Source organism: Seriola lalandi, unplaced genomic scaffold (genome assembly GCF_002814215.2).
Source record: "Seriola lalandi dorsalis isolate HSWRI2012SDOR001 ecotype SW California unplaced genomic scaffold, Sedor1 jcf7180002054564, whole genome shotgun sequence".
In the NCBI taxonomy this organism is placed as follows: Eukaryota; Metazoa; Chordata; class Actinopteri; order Carangiformes; family Carangidae; genus Seriola; species Seriola lalandi.
The window spans coordinates 183,657-198,267 of NW_019525117.1; the positions used below are offsets into that span (position 1 = coordinate 183,657).

A 14,611-nucleotide genomic window follows, 5' to 3' on the forward strand; every position below is an offset into this window, starting at 1 on the left:
CGATACTGAAACCTGATTATTTTCAGAATAAAATTGTCGCCTCAATAATTGTATTAGTTAACAGTGTAGAGGTCAAACTCATAGTCACAGAGTTATAGAGGAGACGAGAAGAAGGTGGTCTGGTCCCTTCAGAGTCCTGATCTCAGCATCATGGAGTCAGTCTGGACCACATGAAGAGACAGAGACACTTCGGTGGTCCCAGTGTCTCCCAGGGCTGACACACTCACCTGTGGACCGTGGAGGAAGCAGCAGCAGCCTGATCTACCTGTGCTTTTATCTGTGACTCTGTGTCATGTTCAGTGAAGGTGATTGTGTAGGGAGGTACTGCCACCTACTGGACAAAGTCAATCCAGACAACAGTTTATTTATCCTCTCGTTTTACAGAAGGATTTATAAAGAGAGACCCTGAGGATGAAGGTGGTCACAGATTTCCTACAGAAACCTAAGGGGTCCAGCTCAGACAGGAGAACACCTGGAGCCAGTTTCACAGAGATCGGTTACTGGTTCATAGATCAGCCTGATACTGTTTCACTAAAATTAAGACTCATTTTAAGACAGAAACATTAGACACCTTACCTCCAGACTAACTCAGGCCCAAGACCAATGTTACCATGGTAACAACCAATGACGCCTTCGCTGACCAGTAGCACCAAACAACAAGACACAGGAAAACATGACATAATATGTGATAATTTGTGGTTTGCTGACTTTGTTATGGAGAGAACGAAGAGAAGTGAAAGAGTCTTTTACAGACGGCAGCCATTTTTTTTCCAAATCAGACTTTTCTTCGTATGGTTTCATTCACACTATCGTTCTTCAGACAAACGTGTTCTGCTGACGGTAAACGGAGCTCAGCGGTTGGATACAGTGACTCGTTCGGCCATTTTATATTTTATTTTGAAAAGCGTCTTAATTTACCCATAATTAATTGTACCACAGTCCGACTGCTTTGTACAACAGATGAATTCAGACTCAGTCTATCTGAAACCTGACTGTCTTTATCTGAGAGTCAGAGTGAGCGAGGTAGAAGTGACCCTCTTATTGTGAAGGGTTAGTGACCGGAAGCTTTGTCGTGTGTCAGTGGCGGCTCTCAGGCAGTTTGACTGTGGTCCTCTCAGCGGCTGTCAGGCTCCATTCCTCCTCACAGCCTCAGGGAGCAGCGTTCTACCCGCAGCATGGCATCAGAAGAGCTGGCTCGGAAGTTGCAGTCGCGGCTCGCCGCTACGCAGGAGGCAGAGTCGAGGCCGGAGGCCGAGGGGGGCTCGCTGAGACCCCAACCCCGGGAGCCCGAGGCCGCCTGCGGCGATTCGTCCTCCGAGCTGTCCGCGAAACTGACCCGCAGGCTGGACATCAACGAGGGCAACGCCGCCCCTCGACCGACCCGCGTCTTCAACCCCTACACGGAGTTCAAGGAGTTCTCCCGCAAACAGATCAAGGACATGGAGGCGATGTTCAGGCGGTAAGACTGCAGCTCTTTGTTCGGTTCACTCGGAGCTTCGCGGCGGTCTGAGCTGTTTACTCGGGGATTGGGGCTGAGAGAGAGTCGGTGAAGCTCATGATGAGATTAGACTGCTGCTGCTGACGTGAGGCTCGGCTCACTGTCAGCTGTTGAGTCCACCAGAGAGTCCTGATCCGAGTCCTGATCACAGTCCTGATCAGACCACTGACCACCCTGAGACACCCAGGCCTCTAGATACTGACAACCACAATCGGCCAAAAGAATCCGGACAGTGCAGTGGTTCACATACAGACAGGGGACAGATTAGAACCATCACACAGTCTCAGGTCTGGATCCTCCAGAACCAGGTCTCTGGACTCTACTGGAGGATCAACACCATCCATCATGAACATATTCTCTCTGTGGTGGTGGTGGTGGTGGTGGTGGTGGTGATGATGATGATGATGATGATGATGATGATGATGATGATGATGATGATGGCGGCGGCGGAGGAGAGCGCTGTCTAACGCGTCGCTCCTACATCTCCCATAGTTCACCTGGTCTGAGATCAGGTGACTGAAGGTCACAGACTATGATTCACTCATCAGACCCTCAGTGACCCCTGACCCCTCCAATCAGGATAAAGCTGATCACTCAGAACAACTGTATTGATCTGCAGTGACCACTTCCTCTAAAGGGACAAACCCTGCCCCCCACAGCAGAACAGATCCACCAGGTCCCCTCACTGCAGGGGTCCAGGGTTCAGATCTGGACTGTAGACCAGTTCCTCTGGTTTCTGCACCTGGACTCAGATGTGGATCCATCTGTGTGATGAGGGTTTATCACTGCAGCTCTAACATCCCTCTGGATGTGACTGCTGACTCAGTTTCCACCCTCTGTGACTCAAATGTGGTCATGTGACCTCTTACCTGTCACATGACCACTGCTTAGCTGTCGTGGTCCATGTCAGTCCATGTAGACCGCCCCCAGTCACACCACAACAGACCTTGGCTGTAGTCCAGAGATGGAGTCTACACAGGACTAACCTGTAAATACTCAAAGCAACTTATTCCAAGTGAAGGACCAGGACCAGGTCCTGGACCAGGTCTGGAAAGGCTGGGTGAATAACAGTTAGTTCAGGATTTAGCAGCTGTGTTGTTGATAGGTGAAAAAGATGTTAGAGTGGATGCAGCCTGAGACTCAGAGTTTGTTTCGTCATGTCTCCAGCTTCAGGTGAAGTGGGCGGAGCCTCGTGACGGAACATGATGTCGTATTCATTTAAGGGGACAGTTCATGAACTGAAATAACAGACATGAGGAAGATGGAGTCATGAGAGAATCTAGATAGATAGATAGATACTTTATTTATCCCCTAGGGGAAATTCAAGTGTCCAGTAGCTCAATATTAAAGATAAAGTTGAAGTCAAGTAGTGTGATGATCAGGGTCCAGGCAGGTTGAGAACATTGGGACCCACTGGTGCATGGTTTTAAAGGTGCGTGGTTCAAAATATTCAGGAGATCAGTGCCATTTCACACTCCCTTTAACCTCCAGGTGTTCTGGCACCTTGGTGGATTGTCACTATAAGAGTGGATTTATCAGGTAGAAAGAAAGAACTGTTCTCTACAGAGGTACCAGATCCTTCTGCAGCAGGATTCATCAAACAGACCAGGTCTAGACTTTGGCCGGAGACTGCTGCATCGTTCTCAGTCTGTCCAACGTTTCTCTGATGTGTATTTGATGTGTTCTCACTGTGATGTCTGTTTGGTGACAAACTGTTTTCTCCCTGTGGAGTCGACACAGTAACATCCACCTTCACAAACAGTCGATGGTGTTCTCCTGCGTCTCAGCTCGTCCTGGTCTCTGACCTCCAAACGTCTTTGACGTGGACCAGATTGAGATCCCGCTGCACGTCTCAAATCTCTTTGGTCTCGCTTTCATTTGCTGCACTGATCCCATTCACACAGTCCACATTCCCACGGGGCGTCCGCCGCCCATTGACCCACTTTCCCTCTTCTCAGAGCTCCAGGCTTAAAGGCACAGTTCATGTTTTCAGCATCACACTGTGATGCAGCAGGAGTCTGAGGAAAGGTGGATGTTCAGTGTTTTTTCTGTATGAGTCCAGAGTCAGGTTCATGTTGATGGGTCTCTGAGGAAGACAAGCATCTTCATGTTGTTTTACATCAGAGAGTGACCTCTGACTCTAACTAACCAGGAGTTCAGACTGATGGAGGGTTCACCTCCCTCCACCTCCCACACCAACACACCTCGACTGAAACAAGATGTGGATTTAAACAGCAGTTTGTCTGGCCCAGTCTCTTACCTCAGGGTTTGGTGTGATGTCATTCGACAGTATTTTGAACCCTCCCACTCCGCCTCTGTACTGGAGCAGGTGACGTGGTTCAGAGTGACTCAGTCTGGATCAGGAGGCTGAGGTGGATCAGTCGATGACTCATGAGACTGATGGTCATTTTCTGTGTGGAGCTGATGTCAGCATTTGTTTAATCCATGAGCAGTTCAAAGCCAGCTGTTCTGTGCTGACAGGTAACACCTGTAAGTAGAGCTGCACGATATGCAAAAGAAATCATATTGGGATTATTTTGGCAGATATTGTGATTCCGATTTCAGTTGGAATGGTCGTTTTTGCATTTCATTTTCACTGAAAAAAATTTAAGAATGATGATGATGGGATTTTTGTTGGGTCTTGTGCGTGACTGTAGTGGACTCTAGTGACTGTGGTGACTGTAGTTCACTGTAGTGACTGTGGTGGACTGTAGTGACTGTGGTGGATTGTAGTGACTGTAGTGGACTGTAGTGACTGTGGTGGACTGAGTGACAATAGTGACTGTGGTGGACTGATAGTGACTGTGGTGGACTGTAGTGACTATGGTGAACTGTGGTGACTGTAGTGACTGTGTTGGACTGAGTGACAATAGTGACTGTGGTGGACTGTAGTGACTGTGGTGACTGTAGTGACTGGTGACTGGTGGACTGAGTGACTGTAGTGACTGTGGTGGACTGAGTGACAATAGTGACTGTGGTGGACTGTAGTGACAATAGTGACTGTGGTGGACTGTAGTGACTGTGGTGACTGTGGTGACTGGTGGACTGAGTGACTGTAGTGACTGTGGTGGACTGAGTGACAATAGTGACTGTGGTGGACTGTGACAATATTGACTGTGGTGACTGGTGGACTGTAGTGACAATAGTGACTGTGGTGGACTGTAGTGACTGTGGTGACTGTAGTGACTGGTGGACTGAGTGACAATAGTGACTGTGGTGGACTGTGACAATATTGACTGTGGTGACTGGTGGACTGTAGTGACAATAGTGACTGTGGTGGACTGTAGTGACTGTGGTGACTGTGGTGGACTATGACAATAGTGACTGTAGTGGACTATGACAATAGTGACTGTGGTGGACTGAGTGGAAATAGTGACTGTGGGGGACTGTAGTGACTGTGGTGGACTATAGTAACTGTGGTTACTGTAATGACTATAGTGGACTGTAGTGACTATGGTGGACTGTGGTGACTGGTGGACTGAGTGACAATAGTGACTGTGGTGGACTATAGTGACTGTGGTTACTGTAATGACTATAGTGGACTGTAGTGACTATAGTGGACTCTGGTGGACTGTGACAATATTGACTGTGGTGACTGGTGGACTGTAGTGACAATATTGACTGTGGTGGACTGTAGTGACTGTGGTGGACTGTAGTGACTGTGGTGACTATGGTGGACTGTAGTGACAATAGTGACTGTGGTGGACTGTAGTGACTGTGGTGGACTATGACAATAGTGACTGTAGTGGACTATGACAATAGTGACTGTGGTGGACTGAGTGACAATAGTGACTGTGGTGGACTGTAGTGACTGTGGTGGACTGACAATAGTGACTGTGTTGGACTGAGTGGCAATAGTGACTGGTGGACTATAGTAACTGTGGTTACTGTAATGACTATAGTGGACTGTGGTGACTGGTGGACTGTAGTGGACTGAGTGACAATAGTGACTGTGGTGGACTATAGTGACTGTGGTTACTGTAATGACTATAGTGGACTGTGGTGACTGCGGTGGACTGTAGTGACTATGGTGGACTGTGGTGACTGTGGTGGACTGTAGTGACTGTGGTGGACTGAGTGACAATAGTGACTGTGGTGGACTGTAGTGACTGTAATGACTGTGGTGGACTATAGTGACTGTGGTGGACTGTAGTGACAATAGTGACTGGTGGACTGTAGTGACTGTGGTGACTGTGGTGGACTGTAGTGACTGTGGTGGACTGAGTGACAATAGTGACTGTAGTGACTGTAGTGGACTGTAGTGACTGTGGTGGACTGTAGTGACTGTGGTGACTGTGGTGGACTGTAGTGACTGTGGTGGACTGAGTGACAATGGTGACTGTAGTGATTATAGTGACTGTAATGACTGTAGTGACTGTAGTGACTGTAGTGGACTGTAGTGACTGTAGTGACTGTAGTGACTGTGGTGGACTTAGTGACTGGTGACTGTAGTGATTATAGTGACTGTAATGACTGTAGTGACTATAGTGACTGTAGTGGACTGTAGTGACTGTGGTGACTGTGGTGGACTGAGTGACAATAGTGACTGTGGTGACTGTAGTGACTCTAGTGGACTGTAGTGACTGTGGTGACTATAGTGACTGTAGGGACTGTGGTGGACTGTAGTGACTGTGGTGGACTGTAGTGACTGTGGTGGACTGTGGTGGACTGTAGCGACTGTGGTGGACTGTAGTGACTGTGGTGGACTGAGTGACAATAGTGACTGGTGGACTGTAGTGACTGTCGTGGACTGTAGTGACAATAGTGGCTGTGGTGGACTGTAGTGACAATAGTGACTGTGGCGGACTGTAGTGGACTGAGTGACAATAGTGACTGTAGTGGACTGTAGTGACTGTGGTGGACTGTGGTGACTGTGGTGACCGTGGTGACTGTAGTGGACTATAGTGACATTAGTGGCTGTGGTGGACTGTAGTGACTGTAGTGGACTGTAGTGACTGTGGTGGACTGTGGTGACTGTAATGACTATAGTGACTGTAGTGACTGTAGTGACAATAGCGACTGTGATGGACTGTAGTGACTATGGTGACTGTGGTGACTGTAGTGACCGTGGTGACCGTGGTGACTGTAGTGACTGTAGTGGACTATAGTGACTGTAGTGACTGTAGTGACTGTAGTGGACTATAGTGACTGTAGTGACTGAAGTGACTGTAGTGGACTGTAGTGACTGTGGTGACTGTGGTGACTGTAGTGACTGTGGTGACCGTGGTGACTGTAGTGACTGTAGTGGACTATAGTGACTGTAGTGGACTGTAGTGACTGAAGTGACTGTAGTGGACTGTAGTGACTGAAGTGACTGTAGTGGACTGTAGTGACTGTGGTGACTATGGTGGATTGTAATGGACACCCAGCCCCAACGTGCCTGTGACATTCCTGTGCTCCCACAACGAGCCAAACCGGACCACAGGGGCCTTTGTATTCCTGGGACTGGAATGCTGGACCAGGAAACCCCCCCTCGTCTGGATGTCTAGTCCACGTTCATGATGCTAATCAATGGAGACTACTGATTAAAGTTAGTTAGTGAAACCTAAATGTTTGTAGTTAAATCTACAAGCAGTCATTTGATGATCAGTGATGCTGATGACCAGCTGTTAGTGCAGTTGTCACACACTGTGTGTGTGTGTGTGTGCATGCGTGTGTGTGTGTGTGTGTGTGTGTGTGGTTCATATAAACCTCCATGTTTCCTTTAACATCAGCTGATCTGTTCATTTATTAATATTTGTGTTGTATTATCACGTCATGTGTTCATAATGTTCATGTTATCATAAGGTTCATGTGTTCATCACAGACCTTGTGCTGAGTTTCAAACGGCTCTCTGGACCAGACTATAAAACATTTCTAGTCCCTCAGTCAGGTCCTGGGATCTTTAGTCTGGATGTCCCTGATCCAACATGCCAGTTCTGATCCACAGACTCAGTACCAGTTGGACCAGCCTAGGTCTGTTCTTCATAACAGCTGTAATACACATCAGGTTTTTAAGGATTCTCCAGAATCTCAGTCCTGGCAGGGTTTCAGTGTGATGATGATGATGATGATGATGATGATGATGATGATGATGATGATGATGGTTGTCAACAGAGAACACAGGGAGGATCTAGAAACAAACAATGCCCGTGGTTTATTGCCTGAACAGATTAGTGTTTCCTAGCAGCTTAATACTTCACTATGTATTATACACACACACACACAAACACACACACACACACACACACACACACACACACACACACACAAACACACACAGAACAGCTGAAAGCTTCTATAAATACTCCTCCTATCAGACAGTGGCGTTGCCGTTGGTGATAACAGCTGTCTGCAGCTGGAATCTCAGTCACGTGCGCCCTAACTGGCTCCGCCCCCTACAGCTGTGACACAGACAGGAGGAGGAGGAGCTAAAGACCTGTTTGTGGTTTACAGGTACGACACTGGGAGAGACGGTTTCATCGATCTGATGGAGCTGAAGCTGATGATGGAGAAGCTGGGAGCTCCTCAGACTCACCTGGGCCTCAAGAACATGATCCGAGAGGTGGACGAAGACTTTGATGGAAAACTGAGCTTCAGAGAGGTGAGACCCACACACACACACACACACACACACTCTCTCACACACACACACACACACACACACACACACACACACACACATACTCACACACACACTCTCTCACACACACACACACACACACACACACATTTGTACAGAAGGTCATGATGAAGGAGTCACTGAGTTTAGTTTAGTCTAGTCCTCCTCTTCTTCCTCCTGAGACGAGAGTAGAGGAGGGAACTCGCTCCGTTCTGTGTCTGGATGATGATGATGATGAAGAGTGATGAAGGGCAGACTGAGGTGACATGAACTCATGAACACATGGACGTGTGACTCTCTCCCTGCAGTTCCTGTTGATATTCCGTAGAGCAGCAGCTGGAGAGCTGCAGGAGGAGAGTGGTCTGATGGCTCTGGCCCGACTGTCAGAGATCAATGTCTCCACGGAGGGGGTGATGGGGGCCAAGGACTTCTTTGAAGCCAAGGTATGATCACAGTCTGTGGGGGGGGGGTCATGGTCACTTATTCACCACATCATTCCCACAGACAGGGGGACATTATTCTGAAGAGACCTTTGATGATGTGGATCTTTCCAGGTCCGGGTCCAGACCCAGACCCAGGTCCCGATGCTCCTCCATCCTGCTCCTCCTGAGCTTTTTATGTGATGTTTGATCTCTGTGTTCCCAGGTTCAGGCTCTGTCAGTCGGCAGCAAGTTTGAGGCTGAGATCCGAGAGGAGAAGGAAGAACGAAAGAGACAGGATGTGGAGAAGAAGCAGAGGCAGGCTGCCTTCAAGCAGCTGCAGTCCACCTTCTGCTCCTGACCCTCCACAGTCCAGACCAGAGTCCAGACCTGCAGCGTCAGAGTCACAGGACACTCACACTTTTACCAGTGTCTCTGACACTTTATAACATAGATGACAGCTGAGGAGACTCATTCATCCAGAACCGTGATCCAGATCATCACATGTTCAGTGTGTGTGTGTGTGTGTGTGTGTGTGTGTGTGTGTGTGTGTGTGTGTGTGTCTCCAACATGTCTGAACCTGTTCATGTTGTCAAGTTTGAAGGTCATGTGACACATGACCTTGTTTCCTCCTATTACATCTACAACCTGCAACAGTGTAGTGATAGATCATAGTGTAAATAACTGTAACTACAGTATGATGATAACAATGATAATAACAATGATAATAATAATAATAATAATAATAATAAGTGTTAACTTCACATTTGTTGGTGGCAGATGGAGACTACTGACTGTGACTCTGATGATTGACAGTCACCAGCTCAGACTGGGATTGGCTGTCATGAACAGTGTAAAGCGTACGACAACCCCACTACAGCTCAACTTTTAAAGGAACAGTTCAACATTTTTGGAAATATGTTTATTACCAGCCATGACAACACGGCTGGACTCAGTCTCATGTCTGACTTGAGTTCAGATCTGCACTCAGGATTTAGTTAGCCTAGCTTAGCATTAAGACAGGAAGCAGGGAAACAGCCCCCAGCCCCTGTGAAGCGCCCTCACACTCTTCTTTGTATCTTGTTTGTGTGCAGATGAAACAGTTAAAACACTTGCACACTGACCTAAAGTCTGATCAACCTCTCTGTCTCTCTGCGCTGTGGATGAATCGTTGTTGTATCTGACCCGAACACAAACCGATGCTTCTACATCTGTGTGTTTAAAGGTGTTTATAGGTGTGAACGTGTCACATGCATCTTTACAGGTGTTTGAACAGGTGTCTGTATGCTAAGCTAGACTAACCATGTCCTGACTGCAGCACATGTTTTTTGAAAATGTTTAAGTATTTCTTTAAGATAAACTTGTTTAACCTGACAGTCTGTCACAGTCAGACTCAGTCACAGTCAGACTCACAGTCAGTCAGACTCAGTCTCAGTTGGACTCAGTCACAGTCAGACTCGGTCTCAGTCATACTCACAGTCACAATTGGACTGAATCTCAGTCAGACTCACAGTCAGTCAGACTCGGTCTCAGTCAAACTGTGTCAGTCAGACTCAGTCACAGTCAGACTCACAGTCACAGTCAGACTCAGTCTCAGTCATACTCACAGTCACAATTGGACTGAATCTCAGTCAGACTCACAGTCAGTCAGACTCAGTCTCAGTCATGCTCAGTCACAGTCAGACTCAGTCACAGTCAGACTCAGTCACAGTCAGACTCACAGTCACAGTTGGACTGAATCTCAGTCAGACTCAGTCACAGTCAGACTCAGTCACAGTCGGACTCAGTCACAGTCGGACTCAGTCACAGTCGGACTCAGTCTCAGTCGGACTCAGTCTCAGTCGGACTCAGTCACAGTCAGACTCAGTCTCAGTCAGACTCAGTCACAGTCAGACTCAGTCTCAGTCAGACTCAGTCACAGTCTGTTGTCAGATGTAACTGAACTGTAGAAGGAGCCACAGACAGATCAGTGTGATCCTGATTCTGATCCTGATCCTGCTTGTGTCAGAGTGTGTCAGCTGTTCACATACAAATGAACGGAGTCAGTCATATGAAGCTGAGGATATTCATGTGTAACATGATCAAATGAAAGAAGAATAATACAGGCATGATCAGGTCCAGGTCCTGGATCAGCTGACAGACTCTGACCTGAGCACTGTTATTGTTGAGTGTTCATGTGTCTGCTCCTTTACTTCACCTGTAATAGTGTTTTTAAGTTGTAGCATGTAAAAGAAACTACTGTACGTATCACAGAGTGTCTCTGTTGAGGAAATGGACAATGTATTTTTTCATGAATAAAATAGTCTATATTGTTTTAGCAGAGATTATAAGTTGCCAAATACAAAAAAGGTCAGTGAGATATATTTTTGGGCACTTGTAAAGATATCGTGTTGTTTTACTCCCTGTTGTTATGGAAACGTTTGAACTGATTGAATTAAAGAATGAAATAAAATGACATTCAAAAATACAGAATCCACCTCGTTAATACAGATTATAATTATGAATTCTTAATGAAGGAGCATTAATCACACTTCACTCTCTAACCTGGTCATGTTCTCAGCCTGTCCCAGCATGCATCAGGTCAGAGGTGGTGATGGGTCAGCAGTTCATCAGATGGTGAACCGGTACAGTGACTCACCTGAGCTGCAGGCTGTGAGCCAGGTGTCACAACAAAGGATTGAATAAATGAATTCACAGATCAGATTAAAGCTTTATGTTTTCAGGCCTCATTCAGGTGAATGTCATATCTCAGTACACCTGGAGGGAAAACTCTTCAACTTTGGTACAAATATTCACTTTGACACAAGGATGAACTGATTTGAATTTGGTGGCCAAAGGTCAAAGGTCAAGGTCTGTGACCATCGCTCAAGAACTCACACAGAGGCCATAACAACCCTTTGTAGTGAACTCAGCACAGAGCGTCAGTGTTACTGTTTCACTTCAGGCTAAAGTTAGAAACTAGCTACCATCGGGCCAAGTCTTAATCAGGGGGGTCACTCTCCCAATCCCATTCAATAATTCATTTGTATTTTTTTTATGTCCATCTCAATATTCAATTTAATTTGAAATCTGAATTATACAACAAATGACAGACAGTATAAGAAAACATTAATGTTACATCCTCTAGTTTCTCTCAGGTAAACTGATGGTGGTGTCTGACAGTGTGTGTTCTCCTGTTTGAGCTGGTGGCAGTGTGTGTGTGTGTGTGTGTGTGTGTGTGTGTGTGTGTGTGTGTGTGTGTGTGTGATAATCCTGATGTGTGTGTGTTTTGGTCACCCTGACAGTAAAAGTGAAAAAGTGAAAAGCATCTTATAAATGATGGTAAATCATAAAATCGGTTGGGCCTATTAACTGATCACTAAAAGGCAATAATCAATAATCATTAATGACACATTAATGATGACATGCAGTGCAGCCTTTCACCAGCAGGGAGCAGCACTGCTGCATCAGCTGGACACATCTCTGCGGTCACCGTGGTAACAGTGAAAGAGTGCTTGTTTAGAAAATATTTATTTCATGTAATGTACACTGTACAAAGGCACTGAAGCAGTGAGACACACTGAGGTCTCATCTTTACAATCACATTAGTGGAACATTTCCTCTGCTACATGATCTGTATATAAACCATATAGATAACACAGTGATTCTCTTCATGTCAACAGCCTCCAATACAAACACGTTCACTACAACGTCTGTCTGAGCTACAGCTACACTCTTTTATTATTGTACAATTTAAACATCTTACATTAATTTGTGCTTCGCATAATGATTTAGGAAATGATTTTTCAAAATAAAAGCCTTAATCAGCAGTCAGTATCAGTCACTACAGAGCCCTATGTCATTTCATGCAGGTCAGTCTAACGTTACCTCAGTCGCTCACTTTAAGAAGTGGACGTCTCAGATACTGAAGAACCTTAGCAGCTGACAGTGGCCTTACAACCGTCTGATGTTGTGATGATGTGTTGTGTTGATGTGTTGACATGTTTATGTGTTGATGTGATGGTGTGTTGATGTGATGGTGTGTTGATGTGTTGATGTGATGTGTTAATGTGATGTGATGATGTGTTGATGTGATGGTGTGTCGATGTGTTGATGTGATGTGTTGATGTGATGATGTGATGATGTGATGATGTGTTGATGTGATGTGTTGATGTGATGTGATGATGTGTTGATGTGATGTGTTGATGTGATGTGTTGATGTGATGTGATGGTGTGTTGATGTGATGGTGTGTTGATGTGATGTGTTGATGTGATGTGATGATGTGTTGATGTGATGTGATGGTGTGTTGATGTGATGTGTTGATGTGATGTGATGATGTGTTGATGTGATGTGTTGATGTGATGTGTTGATGTGATGTGATGATGTGTTGATGTGTTGATGTGTCGATGTTATGGTGTGTTGATGTGTTGATGTGATGATGTGATGATGTTTCGATATGTCGATGTGATGTTGTGTTGATGTGATGATGTGATGGTGTGTTGATGTGATGTGTTGATGTGATGTGATGATGTGTTGATGTGATGTGTGTGTGATGTGATGTGTGATGTGATGTTGTGTTGATGTGATGTGTTGATGTGATGTGTTGATGTGATGTGTTGATGTGTCGATGTGATGTGTTGATGTGATGTTGTGTTGATGTGATGATGTGATGGTGTGTTGATGTGATGTGTTGATGTGATGTGATGATGTGTTGATGTGATGTGTTGATGTGATGTGTTGATGTGATGTGTTGATGTGATGTGATGATGTGTTGATGTGATGTGTTGATGTGTCGATGTGTCGATGTGATGATGTGATGATGTGATGATGTTTCGATATGTCGATGTGATGTTGTGTTGATGTGATGATGTGATGTTGTGTTGATGTGATGTGATGATGTGATGTTGTGTCGATGTGTCGATGTGATGTTGTGTTGATGTGTTGATGTGATGATGTGATGATGTGATGTGATGATGTGATGTTGTGTTGATGTGATGTGATGATGTGATGTTGTGTCGATGTGTCGATGTGATGTTGTGTTGATGTGTTGATGTGTTGATGTGATGATGTGTCGATGTGTCGATGTGATGTTGTGTTGATGTGATGATGTGATGTTGTGTTGATGTGATGATGATGTGTTGATGTGATGTGATGATGTGATGTTGTGTTGATGTGTCGATGTGTCGATGTGTCGATGTGATGTGTCGATGTGTCGATGTGTCGATGTGTCGATGTGATGATGTGTCGATGTGTCGATGTGTCGATGTGATGATGTGTTGATGTGATGTGTCGATGTGTCGATGTGTCGATGTGATGATGTGATGTTGTGTTGATGTGTCGATGTGTCGATGTGATGATGTGTCGATGTGATGATGTGATGATGTGATGATGTGATGATGTGTTGATGTGATGATGTGATGTGTCGATGTGTCGATGTGATGATGTGATGATGTGATGATGTGTCGATGTGATGATGTGTCGATGTGATGATGTGTCGATGTGTCGATGTGATGATGTGTCGATGTGTCGATGTGATGATGTGTCGATGTGTCGATGTGTCGATGTGATGATGTGTCGATGTGTCGATGTGATGATGTGTCGATGTGTCGATGTGTCGATGTGATGATGTGTCGATGTGTCGATGTGATGATGTGATGATGTGATGATGTGTTGATGTGATGATGTGTTGATGTGATGTGTCGATGTGTCGATGTGATGATGTGATGATGTGTCGATGTGATGATGTGTCGATGTGATGATGTGTCGATGTGTCGATGTGATGATGTGATGATGTGTCAATGTGATGATGTGTTGATGTGATGTGTCGATGTGTCGATGTGATGATGTGATGATGTGATGATGTGTTGATGTGATGATGTGTCGATGTGTCGATGTGATGATGTGATGATGTGATGATGTGTCGATGTGTCGATGTGTCGATGTGTCGATGTGATGATGTGATGATGTGATGATGTGTCGATGTGTCGATGTGTCGATGGGTTGATGTGATGATGTGTTGATGAGATGACATGTTGATGTTGTGATGTCTGGACGTCAGATCTTAAGATGGTTAAAGTCGAGGGAGGTTTTTGTCCCGTCCTGTGCCCCCCCCC

At 45.7% G+C, this 14,611-nt stretch overlaps 1 protein-coding gene across 1 annotated transcript; it reads left to right on the forward strand.

Annotated features, from left to right (window-relative positions):
* Nucleotides 1-979: 979 nt before the first annotated feature.
* On the forward strand, nt 980-10,990 carry efhd1 (EF-hand domain family, member D1). Its single transcript, XM_023416457.2, has 4 exons — nt 980-1,459; nt 7,934-8,081; nt 8,408-8,542; nt 8,745-10,990. The coding sequence occupies exons 1-4, from the start codon at nt 1,176-1,178 to the stop codon at nt 8,877-8,879; spliced, it is 702 nt and encodes a 233-aa protein (XP_023272225.1). The 5' UTR covers nt 980-1,175; the 3' UTR covers nt 8,880-10,990.
* Nucleotides 10,991-14,611: the final 3,621 nt, after the last annotated feature.

Coding starts and splice junctions, on each gene's coding strand:
- efhd1 (XM_023416457.2), top strand. CDS start 1,176: ATGGCATCAGAAGAGCTGGCTCGGAAGTTGCAGTCGCGGCTCGCCGCT. Junction 8,082..8,407: donor GAAAACTGAGCTTCAGAGAG/GTGAGACCCACA, acceptor CTCTCCCTGCAG/TTCCTGTTGATATTCCGTAG. Junction 8,543..8,744: donor AGGACTTCTTTGAAGCCAAG/GTATGATCACAG, acceptor CTGTGTTCCCAG/GTTCAGGCTCTGTCAGTCGG.